Source organism: Raphanus sativus, chromosome 4 (genome assembly GCF_000801105.2).
Source record: "Raphanus sativus cultivar WK10039 chromosome 4, ASM80110v3, whole genome shotgun sequence".
NCBI classification, from domain to species: domain Eukaryota; kingdom Viridiplantae; phylum Streptophyta; class Magnoliopsida; order Brassicales; family Brassicaceae; genus Raphanus; species Raphanus sativus.
Genome location: NC_079514.1, coordinates 6,975,215 through 6,994,784, shown reverse-complemented (window position 1 = coordinate 6,994,784; position 19,570 = coordinate 6,975,215). Strand labels below are relative to the sequence as shown.

The 19,570-nt window shown below is 35.8% G+C and overlaps 5 protein-coding genes and 1 long non-coding RNA gene across 6 annotated transcripts; 3 read left to right on the top strand and 3 right to left on the bottom strand.

The window, feature by feature from the left end:
* Positions 1-2,103: 2,103 nt before the first annotated feature.
* Positions 2,104-3,702, top strand: LOC108851448 (WRKY transcription factor 28). The gene is made up of 3 exons (XM_018624881.2): positions 2,104-2,703; positions 2,807-2,950; positions 3,034-3,702. Exons 1-3 carry the CDS (start codon positions 2,291-2,293, stop codon positions 3,416-3,418), a joined length of 942 nt encoding a protein of 313 aa, XP_018480383.1. The 5' UTR covers positions 2,104-2,290; the 3' UTR covers positions 3,419-3,702.
* Positions 3,703-7,457: 3,755 nt separating this feature from the next.
* On the top strand, positions 7,458-9,228 carry LOC108850131 (exopolygalacturonase). Its single transcript, XM_018623707.2, has 6 exons — positions 7,458-7,628; positions 7,700-7,843; positions 7,941-8,117; positions 8,196-8,485; positions 8,637-8,865; positions 8,953-9,228. The coding sequence occupies exons 1-6, from the start codon at positions 7,458-7,460 to the stop codon at positions 9,226-9,228; spliced, it is 1,287 nt and encodes a 428-aa protein (XP_018479209.2).
* A 256-nt stretch (positions 9,229-9,484) lies between these two features.
* LOC130511874 (uncharacterized) lies at positions 9,485-9,921 on the bottom strand. Its single transcript, XR_008945373.1, has 2 exons — positions 9,785-9,921; positions 9,485-9,689 (listed from the first exon to the last, which is right to left on the bottom strand). It is a non-coding gene; the product is annotated as an uncharacterized LOC130511874 (long non-coding RNA).
* Positions 9,854-11,373, top strand: LOC108848562 (probable purine permease 22). Its single transcript, XM_018621956.2, has 2 exons — positions 9,854-9,995; positions 10,075-11,373. Exons 1-2 carry the CDS (start codon positions 9,965-9,967, stop codon positions 11,187-11,189), a joined length of 1,146 nt encoding a protein of 381 aa, XP_018477458.1. The 5' UTR covers positions 9,854-9,964; the 3' UTR covers positions 11,190-11,373.
* A 74-nt stretch (positions 11,374-11,447) lies between these two features.
* Positions 11,448-12,796, bottom strand: LOC108848563 (uncharacterized). Its single transcript, XM_018621957.2, is given in 6 exon segments — positions 11,448-11,707; positions 11,853-11,912; positions 12,015-12,158; positions 12,237-12,376; positions 12,492-12,588; positions 12,591-12,796. Coding segments are annotated over 6 exon segments (711 nt in total). The 5' UTR covers positions 12,684-12,796; the 3' UTR covers positions 11,448-11,530.
* A 2,730-nt stretch (positions 12,797-15,526) lies between these two features.
* On the bottom strand, positions 15,527-19,136 carry LOC130511571 (PR5-like receptor kinase). The gene is made up of 5 exons (XM_057008729.1): positions 18,991-19,136; positions 18,223-18,913; positions 17,055-17,086; positions 16,919-16,951; positions 15,527-16,840 (listed from the first exon to the last, which is right to left on the bottom strand). The coding sequence occupies exons 1-5, from the start codon at positions 19,043-19,045 to the stop codon at positions 15,723-15,725; spliced, it is 1,929 nt and encodes a 642-aa protein (XP_056864709.1). The 5' UTR covers positions 19,046-19,136; the 3' UTR covers positions 15,527-15,722.
* Positions 19,137-19,570: the final 434 nt, after the last annotated feature.

Here is a 19,570-nt window from a genome sequence, read left to right as displayed (position 1 = left end):
GACACTTATTTTGCAACGAAAAAATTCTCTAAAACGACACTTAATATGAAACGGAGGGAGTACAAGACAAAGATTATCAGGCGTAATCAATTGTAGTTTAAAATATCCATTGTAATTCATTATCCAAAAACTTAGGTTTGACACAAGAAAAGACAGAATTTTGTGCAGGAACCTGAAGAGAATGAGTTGGAACCTTCACATACCAACCAAATGAACGGATACTACCACTAGACCATGAAATATCAAATTTGTTTGTAAACAAAATAAATATATTTTTTATCCTGTCATATTTTAGTTAATTTAAAATTTAATATTCCCTTTATTTCAAATTAGTGGATATTGTCAGTATTTTACAAATATTAAAACGATTAAATTAAATTGTTAATGCATTATTTTTTGACTAATTAATGAGTTAGTAACTTAATAATCTCAGTTTTTATTGCAGATTATTATTGTCAATTTATAAAAATATATAGAGAACTTTAATAACCTTTTCTAAAAATATTTTATTTAAATTCAGTTTTTGAATCGTAATAAATGGAGTAGCATTTTAATTTGACCACAATAAAGTTGATGCATGTCTCCTTCTCATTTGTCATGTCGGTTAGGCATTATATGTCTCTTTTCTTGCCTCATCATGTTTCTATCAATTTTCTTGATGAAAACGATTATTAGAAAATATTATAGCATAAGGTTCATAACAACTTCCCCACGATTAACGCAAATAAAACAATACTACTATTTATTTATTGAAGAAATTTCTAACTGTATAAAAAGCGTTATTACATAATGCATGTTAGTTTACAATAATATTGGTTTGACCATCTTTCCCTTCATATACTTTAGTTTATACATTTCAAAGCTGCCAAAAGGCAAAAAGAAAGTTCTAATGTGAAAATAAATTGCAGTAACGTAATGATGACCTCATTTATCAGTCAGCATAACGATCCACTCCACTCAAAAGTGACCTCATTAGACAAAAGTGCCTTGAAATGTCGCAAGTTTGCAGTATATGGCGGTCAAATTATTACACTATAATGTATTTCTATTAGAAAATTTGTTAGTATCAAGAGAATTATTATGACCAATATATACATGTAGGGTCTGTATATTATTGCCTCTTGACTAGGAAGGCGTTTTAAATTCACGGCTATGAACAATTATTAAGGTTCGTGAAAGAGAGAGGACAGTCTATCACGTGCCCAGTCATGTGTCGGCGACGGTCAAAATGCCGGTGCCAGTATCTACACGTGGCTGCCTCATACTCCCAAATATATATACTATTTTTTAAATAACCTTTAATTCTGATATTTGACTAGACTGCTGCCTGTTCTTTGGTTCTTCACACACCAAGCGAACCGTGACTGACTGTATCCGGTTTCCGGTAAGCCGTAGTCTTCGCTGACTGAGACTCCTTCATATACGTCGCCTTCCTCCACGCGCTTGGTCCTAGTCGGTGTTCCCACGTCTGTTCACTGGTCCACATGTACAGTGGGGATCAAATCGGAGGTGTGAACTTTTTCATATCTTACTTTGTAGCGCCATTAAGGCAGCACACCATACTAACCCATAATTATTTTTTATTTTTTTGAAAATACTAACCCATAATTTATGCTACATGTTTTATATGTTTATCGAATGTGGCAAAAGCGATTTTGGGAAATTTCAGCGGAGATACCAATTCAAAAACTCCACAATAGAAGCCATTTTTGTAGCTCCTACTTTTGTCAACTTAGCTTTATACATATACATAAAGTGCTTAGCCAAAAACTAATAAGTCATTCAAAAAAAATTCTAATAAGTCATTCAAAAGGCACAAAACAATTTCAGAATTTACCTAATATTCACATCTAGTATATCTTACTTGCTGATATATGTATATATATATGTATTGCATAAAAATAAGAAATAGGAGAACAATTTACTTTTGAGAAAAGTTAAATGCTAAATTAATAGAGAAAGATAAAAGTATTAACACGATTATGGATTCACACACGTACAGTTGAATTATATATCCTTCAAGCTTTACTTAATTAACTCTTTTCCAATCAAATTACGCCAAAAAAATATTATTCGTCACTCTCTTTCTCTCTCATCCTTTTTTTGAGTTTCAAAATGCATAAATACGAGAAAGAGAGTCGAAGACCCAATTAAAGTCCAAACACCAATCTCGAACCCATAGAGAAAATATCCAATCCCCAAACCTAAAAATCTTTTCTTTTCTTCTCTTTTGTTCTTTATCTTCTTTTCACCTTTTTTTTTTGGTTTTCTCTCTTCATTGTTCTTCACCATGACTAATGAAACCAAAGATTTCTACAACTACCAATACCCTTCATCCTTCTCTTTGTATGAAATGATGAATCTCCCTACTTCAACTCCGTCTTCTTATGGAAACAATGGTTTCGATCCATCTTCCTACTCCTTCACTGATTGCATCCAAAGCTCTCCAGTTGCATACGACTCTCTACTTCAGAAATCTTTTGGTCTTTCTCCATCTTCTTCAGAGGTTTTCAACTCTTCGATCGATCAAGAATCAAAACGGGATGTTGTAACTAATGAAGTTACCGGCGAGACTCCAACTAGGGTTTCTGCACCTTCTTCTTCTAGCGAGGCTGATCATCCTGGTGAAGATTCCGGTAAAAGTCAGAGGAAAAGAGAGTTAGCTGAAGATGGAGGTGAAGAAAATCAAAGTTCCAAAAAAGTGTAAGTCATTTATATAAGAATTATATTATGAAATATCAAATGATCCCTCATTTAGCAATCTAGTCTAGTATGTTGTAGTAATTTTATAATGTATTCGTTTCAGAGGGAAAGCGAAAAAGAACGAAGAGAAGAAACAAAGAGAGCCACGAGTCTCGTTTATGACTAAAAGCGAGGTTGATCATCTTGAAGATGGTTATAGATGGAGAAAATACGGCCAAAAGGCCGTCAAAAATAGCCCTTACCCAAGGTAATTTAATTTTCATTTTAATTTTATACTTTTAAGATACGGCCAAAAAAAACTATAATAATTGCAAATGTAAACGAAAACAGGAGTTACTATAGATGCACGACGCAAAGGTGTAACGTGAAGAAACGAGTGGAGAGATCGTTCCAAGATCCAACGGTTGTTATTACAACGTACGAGGGTCAACACAACCATCCGATTCCGACTAACCTCCGGGGAAGTTCCGCCGCGGCTGCAATGTACTCTGACTTCATCATGACTCCGAGAAGCTTTACACATGATATGTTTGGAACGGCTGCATATACTAGCAACGGTTCTGTGGAGGGGGCTTTGGATTATGGATACGGACAGCGTGGTTATGGTAGTGTGAATGCAAACCCTAATGCTTCTCATCAAGAGTATCACCAAGGAGGTGAGTATGAGCTCTTGAAGGAAATACTTCCTTCCATTTTCTTCAAGCAAGAGCATTGATCGATAATAGCTATAAACTACATATATATACACTTATATACTACTTATATATATAAATTGAGAGAGATAAATTCCAAATATATGTAACTTAAGATCTATTTTGTCTCTCTTGATTGCATGTACATATTTTTCTCGAGATAGAGAGACACAAATTGGCTTGTAATATAGTTGATGATGTTTAATGGGTTAACATTAGATATAGATTTCTCTTTATTATTATATTTTTGGGGTGTAAAACTGTAGTTCTTGTTTGGGATGATTATATATGACATCGTGTTGTGTAATGTGTACTACTATCATATGTAGAAACGAAAAGACATAGTTCTAGCTAGGATAGATTCCCATATATAGGTCATATTGAAATACTTTTTCGTAACTTAATTTAGCTATCAGGAAGCTCAGAAGAGAAGATAAACTATAATCGAAAATGATAAAAAGGAAATTAAGGGATTTAGAATATAATTGTTGAGTTGTGGATGACAAATATCTATGGGTGTGAACAAGTGAATAAAAATTAGAAACAAGTTGAGTTCTTCCTTGTGTCCTAAGAGAGAATGGGCCCAAAGAAAGATCTGGCTGCTTCTGCTTTCTATCTTATCCACACATATGGAAACGTAGACTGTGGACCAGTAGTATTGCCTGCCCCTACCATAAAATTGAAAAAAAAAACAAATATTTTTGAAAAAAATACATTACAGAAACAAATAAATAATTGATAAGATTACTGGTCGGCTTAGATATTCTATCAATCTTCGTTAACCCCGAAAGTAAATTATAATCATGATTTTTTATTGTTTGTAAGCGTGAAATGAAAAGTCATTTTCAGGATATTTCCTTGTTATCGGTCCGATTTTATACAATCTGTCACACGTCAGGGATAATGTCTGTTGGCCCTTCGACGGACGGCTCTCCATCAACTATCAGTGTAACAGTCTGCAATGTGAACATATAGATCATAGAAATTCGATGTGCTTTGGTTGAGTTTTGAGTGAGTTTGCGTGATTTAAAGAGACGGTTTACGCTGGAAGCCTGGAACTATCAAAATAATCCAACTTTTCGTCGAATGGTAGCATATTCCTAATGCGAAATACAGAGCAGAGTTTATTGGGAGAGGAGATTCTACAACGCTCAGAAAACTAATGGGAATCTACATACAAAAATGTATTTTCCAAAATTCTGAAAATCTTTTTGTTTAAAGCCAAATAGCCATTCACCGGATCAGCCGTATAGACGTGGTTAAATTACTGGGGGCGCGCATTTATGATATATAAAAGTCACTGAATGCAAGAAATATACATTTATATCTCAATTATAAGATTCAGGAGAGCATCATATCATGTGGCTTCTGAATGAATTCTAACATGCGCCTTCTGATGTAACTTCATTTTTCCTATTGCAAATTTATTTTGATTTTGAAATTCAACTGATATGTCCAATCCTTAGTATGTTCATGATGATCAATTATTCAAATCAATTCAAATACAGTGGTCTTCTGGAAGACGTCTCTAAACTTGAGATATACACCACTTTCAAATTTGAGTTGCAGGGTTTTTTAAAAATACTAGCAAAGCAAATTGAATTGGAGTTTTCTTATAGAAGTTTTGAACATTCTCTTATATCAATGGAGCCGTAATGTATAATTCTTCCAAAGTTTGAAGTATCTCCCCAAAAATGTATACGAATTTTAACATATATACAAACTTAAAACTGAAATACTTAAAATATTGTATATTTTGACCAATTTTGTAGATGTTTTGATTGAGAATGATTTGGCCCACATAGATACAAATATAGATGATATCAAGTCCAATCATATATGAAAAAAATCCATTTGACACATATCTAAATTAGCTGACACATTTTAGTATTTTTGAATTATGTATTGATTTTTTATACAGAAAAATCTCGTGATAATGATATCTTTATTCGTTTTGACCAAAAAAAAAATGATATCTTTATTCGTTTTCGGGGGTCATCATCATATATACCTAACAAAAACAAAAGGAAGCCATAATTTTAGAAATAGAAGCAAACTATATATAAAGATCTTCCGGGAGAATCAAGAAAATAATTGCCAAACTCCCTAGTCCCTAGACAATTATAGTGACATGAAGAGAAAGATAAATAAATAAATAATAAAAGTATAGACATACAATTTATGAAAGCTCCATTAAATTAAAACTAATTGCGTAATTTCAAGTTAACAATTAAATTAATAAAAAACTTTAATCTAAAAATAAACAATTTGATATGTCTTTTTCAATTTGAAGGAATAATTTATATAACATGTTATAAATATTTCCTTAGATTTTCCGAATACAAAATATTATACAGACATGAGACATCAAAACCATTTTAGGCGTAGATATCGTTTCTAACAGTTGGAATGTAAAAATTGTCCAACAAGCAATAAGTATCAAGTATCAACCGATTGGTTGTGTTATCATAAAAAAAAAGATGTGTGGATCCCATCTTTTAAAAGAAATAATATTTTTTTCATAGAAATTAAAATAGAAATAAGTGGATTTTGATTCTTATTTCTTCACACATGAACCCAACCGTGAATGACGAACGTGGTAACATAACTTATCCCCTCACATTCAAACACTAAATTCAAATAAGAGGCTCTTGTTAAAATTCCCCTACAAATAAATGTGCTTTAGAAATCGTGTTGGTCAGTTTTACATTTTACTAACTCCAATTTTACTACCTCCTTTTGACTAACATATTAAAAATAGTGTATAGAGAAAGTATATACGTATCAAATCACCTATTTTGTCAATATAAGAAATAAAGTTGGCCTGCTTATATTTTTTTTATACCACCTCCTTCTGACTAACATATTAAAAATAGTGTATACAAAAAGTATATATGGATCAAATTACCTCTTCTTCTTAATCAATAATTGGAGCTTTCTGGTAATATCCTTCTTATACATCTTTGATACGTCTCTTTTTATTTAACTGATAGATTTAATTAATCGAAGTTTTAGGTACATCATTTTTTAATTCCGTATCATATGCATGAATCAAGGAACAAACCTAACGTGATCATATACTACAGTACTAGGAATGATTTTTTTTTATCATTCAGTTAAAAAATCACCACATCGTTATAGACTTCACAGCCTATCTATACTTAATCAGTAAATTGACGTGATACAGCAGATTTAGCATGGAAAGGACGCAGCCTGAAATGTCGTGAACTCGTGATACATTACTATTGTAGCATGTTATTACGAGATAGGGATTTTAATATATACATTTTTTTGATTAACCTGGGGTATCCCGGATCTATGGAAAAGCATAGACTAATCTCCAAGGAGAGTTGCAGCCCACAGATGACTCTCTCTCCGGATATGCAAATGTGCCCTAAAGTATAGGTCCATATCCGTGTTGGTGTCCAGAAATCATGACTTAATTCTCTCCAGTAGGATTCGAACTCACAACCTGGGTGCAGAAAAGAGCCCGTCCTTACCATTGGGCCATGATGTTCTGGACTAATATATACATTTTTGTCAAATGAATATATACATTTTTGTCAAACGAAGATATATAGACTATATTAATCTATTTTTACAGATTAAATCAATTATAAATGTAAAAACATATACATAACAAAATCTGCACGTATACTTGCTGCGGATTTTCATCTATATATATATATATATATATAGTAAAAAAAAGACTTCAAAAGAATTAAACACTTTCGACCAAAAAAAAGAAAAAAAGAATTACACTCTAGAAGGCCATATATCACCCAATCAAAATCTAGACTAAAAGCCATATACACCAAGCCCATGCAACGTGTATTAGCTCCCAACCGATTTCTTTGATTTCGAAGATCGGCCGATTAAGTTCTATCAACATAATAGCTTATTAATGGGCCCAAGATATAAAAACCCAAATAAAGCCCATTTATCTCCGCTGATCGCACGCGGTAAATTCTCAGTAGTGGGAAAGGAGTTCACAGCGGTTTCTTTCACTTTTTTAACATTATCGTTTTTAATTACAGCTGCAAAAGCAGTTTCTTCACCTTCATGAGCATAGTGGAGATGGAGTTTACGATTTTCCATTACCTCAGAGTTCTCTTCGTCTTCTTCGCATTATCTTCTTACAGTTTTGTTGTTCGTGGAGACAAAAGCTCTCTCCTTATTGTTGATGTCCGTAGCTTTGGTGCTCGAGCTAATGACCATAGAGATCACACGAAGGTTATCATTTTGATATACTCATTATTGTTATATTATTATAAATCAGCTTATCTAGTTGAGATGCTTTGAAGGCCTTTGTAGCAGCATGGGACAAGGCGTGTAAGTCATCTTCAAGCTCTGTAGATCTTATCATTCCTAGAGGAGAGTTTCATGTTGGTCCTATTAAATTCTCTGGTCCTTGCACTAACGTGTCAAATCTCACTGTTCGAGTAAAGGTAGTTTCATCTCTCTCTTTCTCTCCAACTCAATCTCTCTGAATCTGTCTTTTGTTTTGTTTAATGTTTTCTTGCTGCCCACGTAAACCTAAACTAGGGTCATCTCAAGGCATCAACTGATCTGTCAAAGTACAGATCAGGCGGTGGTTGGATTGAGTTTGGATGGATCAACGGGTTAACACTTACCGGAGGTGGAACACTTGACGGTCAAGGCCCCCTAGCTTGGCCGTTCAATAACTGTACTACTGATTCTCACTGCAAACTCCTCCCAACAGTAAGACAACCCAAAAAGAACCGTTTGAGATTATAAATGTTGTCTTTATTTTTAAAGAAGATAATTTGATTATTTCAGAGCTTGAAGTTTGTGGGGATGAACAGAACAATAGTAAGAAGGATAAGTTCAGTGAACAGCAAGTTCTTTCACATAGCACTAGTACAATGCAGAGACTTCAAAGGGACAAGACTCAACATAACTGCTCCTTCTGATAGTCCAAACACTGATGGAATCCACATTGAACGCAGCTCAAATGTCTACTTCTCCCGTTCTCATATAGCAACAGGAGATGATTGTGTGTCTATAGGACAGGGAAACTCTCAGATCACAATCACAAGTATCATATGTGGACCAGGACATGGTATCAGGTAATATCATAAAATGTAACATAATTTTTCACAATCACAAGTATCATATGTGGACCAGGACATGGTATCAGGTAATATCATAAAATGTAACATAATTTTTTTGTTAATTAACTATTGTTGCTGAAAATGTTTTTTTTTCTTGTGTGTAAAGCGTTGGGAGTTTAGGGAGATATCCAAATGAGAAAGACGTGAAGGGACTAGTGGTGAGGGATTGCAAGATGAGTGGTACAACGAATGGGATAAGGATCAAAACTTGGGCTGATTCTCCTGGTCTAAGTTCAGCTACTAACATGACTTTTCAGAACATTATTATGAACAATGTGACTAATCCTATCATCATTGATCAGTCTTATTGCCCTTTCTCTTCTTGCTCTTCCAATGTGAGTGTTACTTGACACTCAAGTCTCTATCTACTTTCTCTAGTTTAGAAATATTATAAAGTGTTCTGATCCATTTTCTTGTTGTAGGTACCGTCGAAGGTGAAGCTGAGTGAGATATACTTCAAGAATATAAGAGGAACATCATCATCAAAGGTCGCGGTGCAGCTGCATTGTAGCGAAGGAATGCCATGTAAGAAAGTGTACTTAGAGAATGTTCATCTTTATCTAGCTTCTTCTTATTCTTCTGGTGGAGGAAGTGGGAAACAAGAGAGCAGCAACGGAGGAAGTGAAGCTGTCTCTTCTTCTTGTAGATACGTCAGAGCTAAATACATTGGGAGTCAAAGCCCACCTCCATGTCACTAAAATTTTCATCATCTCATGAACCTTTTTTGTTGTAGTTTAATTACTTTTGTGCTTTTGTTTGGCCTCTTGGAACACGTACGTTTTTTTTTCCCATCATATTCACGTCAATGGAGGTAAGTAGTTTAACATCTACACATGGTAGAGTTTAAGCTTGGGAAAAGCTATTACCTATTGGTGCATGCAACGATATCGTGGCAAGCTTGTTCGGTTGTTTCTTACGCTTAGCAGCAATATGTTGATGATCCAATGCGAGATGAAGAGCAAGAGAGATTCCTCAACGTGAAGAAGAAAAAGAAACACAAGAAGATAGCAGTAACAACATTCAGGCTTAGACAAAGATCCAAAGAGGTAAACGATATCTCTTGTTCTGTTTTTCGTGTTTTGATCAAGCAAGAACGTGCCTAGAGAAAAATGTTTTCTTCTTGTATCGTTGTTGACTTCTGACTCAACATCAATAGATACTGACAAAAAAAAATGTTTTGTTAAAGCCGCCACAAAGTTTCCAAGTCAAGTGGAAGCAGAAAATTCAAAAGTCAAAAAGTCAACAAGAGCATACTAGTTTATGTTCTGATGTGCTGTCGCCTGTCACCACCACCATCATCTGTTTAAATAAAATACTTGAAGTCTGTCATGTTTGATAATTCAACTTGAGTGGGGGCTATTTATCTATCAGGTTGAGGTCTCAAACAAATAAAAATCAATTAACACAATTTTTCTTCTCACCTTTTAATTTGTCATGGACAGATCTCAAGAACTCTATGCTAATGGTAAGGAAGAAGCAGCTTATAGTGTAGATCGTTTGACTCTTTTTCATGAAATCTGATAACATGAGTGTTAAATTTTCAGGTGACCAGAACTTAGAAGCAAACCTGATAGAGGCTACTGAATCATCATCATCATCATCAGTATCTGAAACCAAGAACTATAAAAGGTGGATCCGTCTCTCCATCTATGTGTTCTTCGTCCTCTTCTGCCAACCGCTTGCTACAATTCTCGGTAGACTGTACTACGAAAATGGTGGAGAGAGCACATATGTGGTAACACTTCTCCCACTCATTGGCTTTCCTGTTTTGATCCTCTTCAACTTCTTTTCAAACCTCAGACAACAACCAAAATCAACAGATACAGATTTCAACCAGTCCCCTTCCTTCACAACCCTTGTATCAGTATACATGTGCACTGGACTTCTACTGTCTGCTTACGCTTATCTCTACGCAATTGGTTTACTCTACTTACCTGTTTCCACTTTCTCCCTCATCTTAGCCTCGCAATTAGCATTCACTGCCTTCTTCTCTTACTTCCTTAACTCACAAAAGTTCACTCCCTTCATAGTCAACTCTTTGTTTCTCCTTACCGTCTCCTCTGCTCTCCTCGTGGTCGACACCGAGTCACAAGACACAACACATGTCTCAAGAGTACAGTACGTGATAGGGTTCATATGCACCATCGGTGCTTCAGCTGGGATAGGACTGCTTCTATCTCTGATACAACTCCTCTTCAGGAAGGTTTTCAAGGAGCATACATCATCAGTAGTCATGGACTTAACCATCTACCAGTCTCTAGTTGCGAGCTGTGTTGTTCTCATCGGTCTTTTCGCGAGTGGAGAGTGGAGAACATTGCCTAGTGAGATGAGAAACTACAAACTCGGGCAGGTGTCGTATGTTGTGACATTGGCCTCTGCAGCTATCTCTTGGCAAGTCTACACTGTTGGTCTTGTGGGTCTGATCTTTGAGTCGTCCTCTGTGTTCTCCAACTCCATAACCGCTGTGGGGTTGCCTATAGTACCAGTCATAGCTGTGATTGTTTTCCATGATGAGATGGAAGCATCCAAGATCTTCTCCATCGTTTTAGCTATATGGGGCTTCCTTTCGTTTGTCTATCAGCACTATCTTGATGAGAAGAAGCTGAAGAAGACTTGTAACACAGACCCTGTGGAGGATGATGGTATACAAACTTGGTGAAACGTTGATGTATGAATGGGTTACACAAACATATACACAAAGTTGTGTGCGCACGTTCATGCATATAATCATATATAAAGAGCTCTTTTGTGTGATTTTGTAATGGTCCATGCGAGTGGGATACATACATGTCTCTATGTACAGTTTGAGTTCATTTAAATAGTGCACGACTCTGTTTACAGAACTTCAGTAGCTAAAACTTGAGTTCATAGCAACCAAAGAAGAGCAGTATTACCAAATGTGATTCAGTCGTGTATATAAAGAGAGAGTGGTAGGCTTTGTAGCTATATTCAAAGTTATTGTAGACAATGTATGTGTGAGGATGGTTCCTGAAATGAGCTTTACATGAGGCAGCCAACATAGTGAGCACGAGGGTAGTTCTTTTGGAGATGTGACCATTGAACAAAGAAGTGATCAGCAATCCTTAACTTATACAGAAGCAACCCACTTAAAGAGAGCTTCTTAACTCTTGCTACACTCTCAACATAAAAGATGGATGACCATCTGATGCCCAGAACCTGTAACCATATGTGAAACAAGCACCTTGATGAAATGCTACATATAAGGCGTAACTAAGAAGAATGACATCCAACATACGCTCACCGAAAAAGTCAAAGCAAAACAACTGAGTAGTACAACAGTTTTGAAGTGTGTATAGTATACCTTGAACAAGAAAGCGATCACACAGAGAGGTATACAGGTCCCAGGCCCATTGCAAAGGATCTGAAAAAAACTTGAACCAGAATTAATAAAATAATCTGTTTCAAATGTTTTTTTTTTTTTGATGAAGAGGTCTTTTAGAAAGCATATAGAGAAAGATGATACCACTTGTGGTCTGATCCGGATCATGAGCCAAAGAGCATGGAAAATAGCAAGAATAGTAGTCCAAACAGAAGTCACATAAGACTGACCAACTTCTCTACTCCGGTAAATTTGTGTGAACCGTAAGGAGGCTTCCTTAACAGCAGGCTATATATCACAGCCACAGAAAACAAAACTAATCAATCGAAGAATCATCCAAAGAAGAAGGACAAAACAAAAATAAACCTTGTGAGGTAGAGAGTGTTCAAAGGAACGAGCTTTGTGGAGACTCATGTTATCAGTAGCAGCAGCAATGTAAAACCTGGGTGTATATCTATCCATCCGCATAACAGAGACAAGACTCAACATCTCTGCCGTGTGCCCCCCTAATTAAAAAAAAAAGACATTTCAGTCTAGTCAAATGATATGCAACATTCACATTGTATCCAATTGCATAAGACACTACTATATATAATTATTATAATATCAACTCCTTCTTACCAGAACCAAGAACAATGAGAGTAGTGAAAGAAGAGGGTGAAGGTCCTTTGGGAAAAGGTTTGCCACATCGGTACAGAACATACACTACACGTCTACACGAACCGTTAGAAAGATTGAGGAGATGATTAGGAATGAACCGAAGGTGCATTTGGAGAGCATCTTCGAGTAAATGCAGCAATGGTGTTCCTCCATTTTCTTACAGCGGAAACAGAAGATCTACGACGGAGACGGGAACTCCGGCGGTGTCGGAATCGAGATGGATTGGCGTTGAATTTTTCAATGGTCACCGTGTTTTTCTTTTACTGCTTATAATACTACACGTGTTAGCACGTGACTTATCTTTGTACTTTTTGCATTTTACCAAAGTGGCATTTTTGTATGTAAACCGAATTTAAGAGCAATTTTGTCCGGTTTAGTCCATATCTCTCAAAAAAATCATTTCTCTCTGTCTTCTTTGATCCATTTTCATTGTCTTTGACATCGATGATGATATAGATACCAACCCAGTTTTAAAATGGGTTTACGTTCGAAACCACGGGCAAACATGTTACTGAACGATTCTTTCTTGGTTTATATCGATGAGAAACATCCCACATCGGAAATATAAGAATTAATCTAGTATTATATAAAAAGTTAAGGCAAATCCATTCATTATTAATTGATTTTAAGTTGGAAACCCATAATAATCTGAATCTAACATGGTATCAGAGTAAAAAGATTCTTAAAACCTAAAAACTTTATGTTCTAAATATTTTTTCTCTCTTCTCTTCTACAAGTTGTTCGTCTATCATGATCGTGTATTCTTCACATCATGCCTTTTGTTTCCATTGACGACAACAAGCAGTTGCTTCCGTACTACTTTACTATGCAAGTTGCAGCTGGACAAGCCAGTGTTGCTTTCTCTTTGAGTTACTACTTCTACTACAGCCGCTTCATCAAGCAGCGTTCAAGTTCTACTTCTACTCAAGCAATCGAGCTTCATCAAGCCGTCGGCTTCTTTAAAAAACCCGCCTTTGTTTCATTCACGACAACAATGCCGTCACTTCCGCACTATTTTAACAACTACAAATAGTTATTGCTTACTTTTCAAGTAACCACTTCTAATGGTGCTTTAACAGGCCACAACTACTACTCCTACCACCAAACAAATCACTGCAAATTCAACGCATCAGACTGTTTGTGCATGGTTTATTACGTTGCCTTCCATCATAATTAAGAAGCATAAGCTCATGATGGTATAAAGGTATATGTACTTCAACTACTACTACTACTCAAGCTAAGTATTTGGTGACCCCAAAACAAGCGATTTTGTATCTCTACATTAACTACTCTTAAGAAAAGTCCAGTGTTACAAATCCAGAGCCGTTCAATTCTCCTACTTCTAGGAATTACTTCTAATACCATATTTTGAAGATTTGTCCAATCTCATACATGTTACCACATATGAGCTTGCGGGAGGGTATTGGGAGATCTAGAAGATCTAGATCGACCCAAATCCAAGATATAAAATATATGTCAATATATTAGAATAGGATACTTATCATTATCTATAATGTAATATTTCTTATTAGTTTAGGAATTAGGTTTAGTTCTATATATAAGCATATCTATATTGTAATATATCGGGGACGAGAGTCAATAATACTTCTCCTAATACTATACTCTCATCAATCTATTATGGTATCAGAGCGATAAAATCATTTGACCTAATTTACTACAATTACTACTACTACTATATCGATGGTGGACCCTCTGTGGATGTTATTCCCACATTGTCCACATTTCAGATTTAGATGTCTGAGCGTGAGGGAGGGTATTGATGAGAAACATCTCACATCGGAAATCTAAGAATTAATCTACTACTATATAAAAGATTAATGTCAATCCACTCATTGCCAATTGATTTTAAGTTAGAAACTCATATTAACCCGAATCTAACAGTTTACTTAGGTTTGGTTTATGTGTAGCTGAAACAAAAGAATGTTAAAACAGGGTTTGAATTACACGTTGAATCGAGCACATCATCAATTACATAATACGAAGAGCTCTACACGAGATCAGTGCCCAGAGCAAGAGCTTCTTCTAATCGCACGTGAGTTTTTCATCACGTGCATCCAAGGCCGGCTCGGACCTAAAGTTCATAAAGCATGGGCTTTGGGCGCCAAGTCTATGAATATATTAGAGGCGCCAAAACACATGGAGTCCGCTTTAGTCTAGGGGTTTACAAATCTCAACACTTATCCTACTAGTGGCAGGTTCGAACTCGAACTCGGCTTTTACTTGCCCCCTCCCTTAATATTTTCCTTTTTATAATGATTACAAATAAGACGTGTTTGATTTCTAAAAAATCTTAGTTTCCTTTCAATTATGTATGAAATAAATATTACACAAAAACATAACTATTTATTGCATTTTCTATGTAGATCTGAACTTAACTATTATTTTATGATTATTGTAATTTTAGGAGTTTTAAAATATAATCAAACATAACTATCATATATTAGAGATTATGCTCTCTCTGTAATTCTTTGAAATTCAACAAAGTTAAAGAAATGTTAGTGTCGAGAAATATTGTAAAAAAACGATAAATATGGTTGAGATGTTAGAATTTTTATACAAATGACAGAAAACATAACTATAAAATATATTAAAAGTTAATATGTTTTAACATAATAAAAAATATAAATATCAATGACTTTCCCATTATCTTATAAAATAGTTGAATAATTTTATTCCTCTTACTTTTAAACAAAAAATATTGGCAGTGATATACTTTATTTTTTAGTAAACAAATTTAAATTTTAATATATTTTGAGTTATTCTGATTAAATGATTAAAAATGCTAAAATTAAATATCATTAAGGGGCATAATTTTCTTAACATGCTTTAGGCGCCAATAAACACAGGACCACTGCATGCATCCTCATATAGATTCTTTCTTCTCAGCATCTTCTTTACTTTAATTTTTCATAATAGAGGAGTTTCAATCACATTCAAAAGATTTTTCTTTTTTTTTTGAACGCTGATCCATAAGATTTTTACTCCTTATGTTTCATGAAGAATTATTTTCTATAGACTTTTACACGTTAATGAACATTTAAAACTGTTGAATACTTATTGACGCTCTCTTTTTTTCTTTTTCTTTTTTTCTGACTACCTTCAGTTGAATTCTTATGTTTGTATATAGTAAAAAAGATCTAGTGTTTATTCATTATGAACTCTTTAAAGATTTTAAAATCTTTCTGAGTGGCTTAGTGTCAGAAGACTAGAAGTCTCTTCACTCTCTTCAATAGTTTCCCAAGCCATTATGGCTGGAGTAAGGAGAGGCTTAGGTGGAACCACTAGAGCTTCTAGACCTCCCTCTAACATCTCACCAACCTTTTTCACCGGTGGACGGTCACATGGATTGGTCTGAATACACCACAAACCCACTAACGTCATTTTCTTCACTATCTCCTCTTCCTCTTCAATAACATGATCTCCTAATACTCTCATATTTTCATTCCTCTCCAGATCCTTATAGATCCAATCCGGAAAGTACATTGTACTCATACTGGACCTACAAGTTTCAGCTCTCTCTCTGCTGGTCAAACCAATCAGCTCAAGCACCACCATTCCATAACTATACACATCAGACTTATGGGAAACTGCTCCGTAGCTCTTGGAAAACACTTCAGGAGCAATGTAACCAACGGTCCCTCTCGCCTCCAACATTGATATGATGCTATCGTTTTTCTTGCACAGCTTAGCAAGACCAAAATCCGAAATCTTTGGGCACAAATCTTCATCTAGGAGTATATTCTGTGGCTTTATATCGAAATGCACAATCTTTGATACGCAACTATTGTGCAAGTAATCCAACCCACGAGCAACGCCTAACGCAATGTTGTATAACGTTTTGCAGTCCATCTTCGTTGATATATCTTCGGAAATGAACTTGTCAAGGGATCCATTAGGCATGAACTCGTAGATGATAGCTCTCTTGCTCCCTTCATAGCAGAATCCAAAGAGAGAGACGATGTTGACATGAGATGCTATGCTCATGCTAGCTAGTTCATTGATGAAGTCTTCTCCATTCTCTTTTGGGTCTTTTAAGATCTTAAGTGCGATATCCTGTCCGCTCGAATCGGGTAGTTTTCCTTTATAGACAGTTCCATATCCTCCTTTTCCAAGAACATTGGCAAATGAGTTTGTCATCTTCTTGACGTCTGCATAACTATATCGTTTCAACATTACAACCGCTTCAATCTTCTCGTAATTTGAATCACGCTTTCTTCTCGCATTCTTTGCTCTAACCATTACCACAACCGCAACAACAATGATCAACGCGGCTAAGGCGGATGAGCCTCCTACAAGAACAACAAGCAAAACTTAGGTGCTATGTACATAAATGAGCAACATAGTTGTGGTTGCAATGAAGGTGGTACCAAGTATGGGTTTTAACTTCCCTTGAGAATTATCTGCAAATTTATCAAATGAAAATTATGACTAATAAAACCAAAAGAAAACATTGCATATATATATATATACACGTCTTTATGGAATGAGGAAAAGAAAATTTACTTTTGGGTCCTGCAAATGGAGACATGGAGCTTCTGTTGTTGTTTCCCGAGCAAATATCATAATTACATATATTAGTTTATGAAAGTAGAAACCAATTAGTTGAACCAATATAATATGTATGCATGAAGGCCGAGCTACTTCTCTTCTATGGGAATTTCTATAAAGCTCATGATACATGACTATGGTTAGAAATGTACAGGGTTGATTATGATATTCACATTAAGGGTTTTGGAGACTTTTTCTTTTATCATTGGTTTTGATGTTTTTCTTTTTATATTATGCTTTAATCGTTTTCCTTTTGTCATTAAGTCGTATATGATTAATAATAGTCCATAACTTATAAGAATTAACCTTATTCTGTAAGAGAGAAAAGGATTAAAAAGAAAAGTTAGCCTAAATACTCAGTTTAGTTCTTGTGTGAACTAAGCTTTATATCAACTTGGTATCAAAGTCTAAAGATTCAACTCCATGACAGTGTTTCTATAGAAACTAGACGAGATGATGGAGGCGATGAACCAAAGGATCATTCAGACTATGGATGATAAGTTAAATTGTTTCTAAGAGTACTTCCAAGACACAACACCAAACAAGATGCAGTGTTTGGAGATGACAACTTTTCTCCAACACTTTTTGATGCTGCGTGCAAGGAAGTTCGTGAGCCGACCGAGGTGGTGCTAGAATCTTTGTGAGGAGAAGTTACATTGCAGGAAGATATATAGAGTGACGTAGAGAAACCCTAAAATATTTCTTAAGGTTTCATTCAAGTAGATTATATCTCAACAAAGGAGATTAACTTTTGTGTTGATGAAGTGCAGTTTCTTTTCAGTACCTAGAAATCATCTTGGACATGACTTGCTAAAATTATAAAACGAGCGGGCTACTAGTAGAACATGCAGAAAGACGCATAGAAGTTTTTTTTTTGCTATAACGATAGTCACAAGCATACCATGGGTTGGAGCCAAGGAAAAGCTCTGAGTGGAAAAAGATATAATTGATTATGATATTCTACATGAATCCCTTTTATATATGGTTTTGATGTTTCTTTTTTATATAGTATGTTTAAATGTTTCTCCTTTCATTCTTAAACTATATATAGGCCTAAAAATGTAGCAAAACGAAAAAAATCCCCTATTTTATCAAATTCCCACCAAATGAAAGAGAGTCTGACCTGGTGTTATTGGGAATGGACGAGGGACAAAACGTGACGACGAAGTCAGTTGACTTAGGGCATTTAATGGTGCTGTTATTTTCATCGAAGGCATAGCTATAGGTGAGTGGGCAAGCTTGCTCGAAGTTCTTCGTGTACATCGTCCTCTCGCATCTTTCCTTTGACCTGAAGTCATTAGTGCAGCAAATTTCTCTGGTGCCGTACTTTCTGCACGCGCTTATGCAGCCGATTTGTTTCCCAGCGGTGAAATAACCAAGATCCTCTGGACAAGTCTTGTTCAAGTCAACCAAACAACCGGTGCTGATACATGTCTGGCTAGGCTGTGACGGGACTACCACTAAGGGAAGGTTGTAACCGTGCTCGACAGTGATTGTGTAGGTGCTAACTCCGCCGTGGTCCATTCTAAAGTAGACATACGTCACGGCAGACCAACCATATGAGCCGGGACATTCTATGATGCCGGATCCGCAGTCCCCGGTGGCGCACGAGAAGTATCCAGTCGAGTTTGTTGAGCAGAGCGTCCTAGCCGAGATAAGACCATCCCATGAAGATGGCGCCGGTAGGGCACGCGCCTCGCCGCTTCTGAGAACGAAACCAGTGGTGGAGAGGTTTGATTTCCATGAGAAGATTACTGGCCAAACTGTCTGATTACATTTGTTCTCTATGGTAATGTTACTCACTGACAACACTCCTGCGAACATAGTTAAGAGTTATGATTAGGGGAAAAAAAAGTTAAATATATAAAAAAAAAATGGAGACAAAACGTACCGGACACGAACAAGTGTGAAGCAAGGAGGACAATCAGTAGCAACTTCTTTGCCATGAGTTTAAAGAATTTACTAACAATAAACCCTGTTTTTTTTTGGTTATGTTATCTTTTGCTTCGTCCTTTTGGTTTGCAACTAAAAAAGGACGAAATCTACACGAGCTTGTGTATGTCTCTATCTTCTGCAGTGTACAATTCACTCAGCCACTAGTTTTTTTTGTTCTTTTCTTTCTGGCATGTATTAGACCATTCCTAATGGGGTGGCTTCAAGGACATATAGCGAGAGACATTGTCTACCGTATAGTAGAAGTCTGATGAACTTTCAACCATCCACACACCTCTGCATTAACACTGTCCACGTCCCGACGAGGATTCAGCCGTTTGTGTTGAAAGATCAACTTGTTGCGTACTGCCATATTCTCTCCACAATAGCTACAGAGGCATCAACGGTTGTTGTTTCGTTTGACCATCAATCTTCTGCAAAATTTAAAACTTGTCTTACATTTTCTTCAAGAGAGTTAGAGTGTAATGCAGGGTAGGTATTAGTAATTTGTGATAGTCGCCATGTGGCAGTCAAATAAC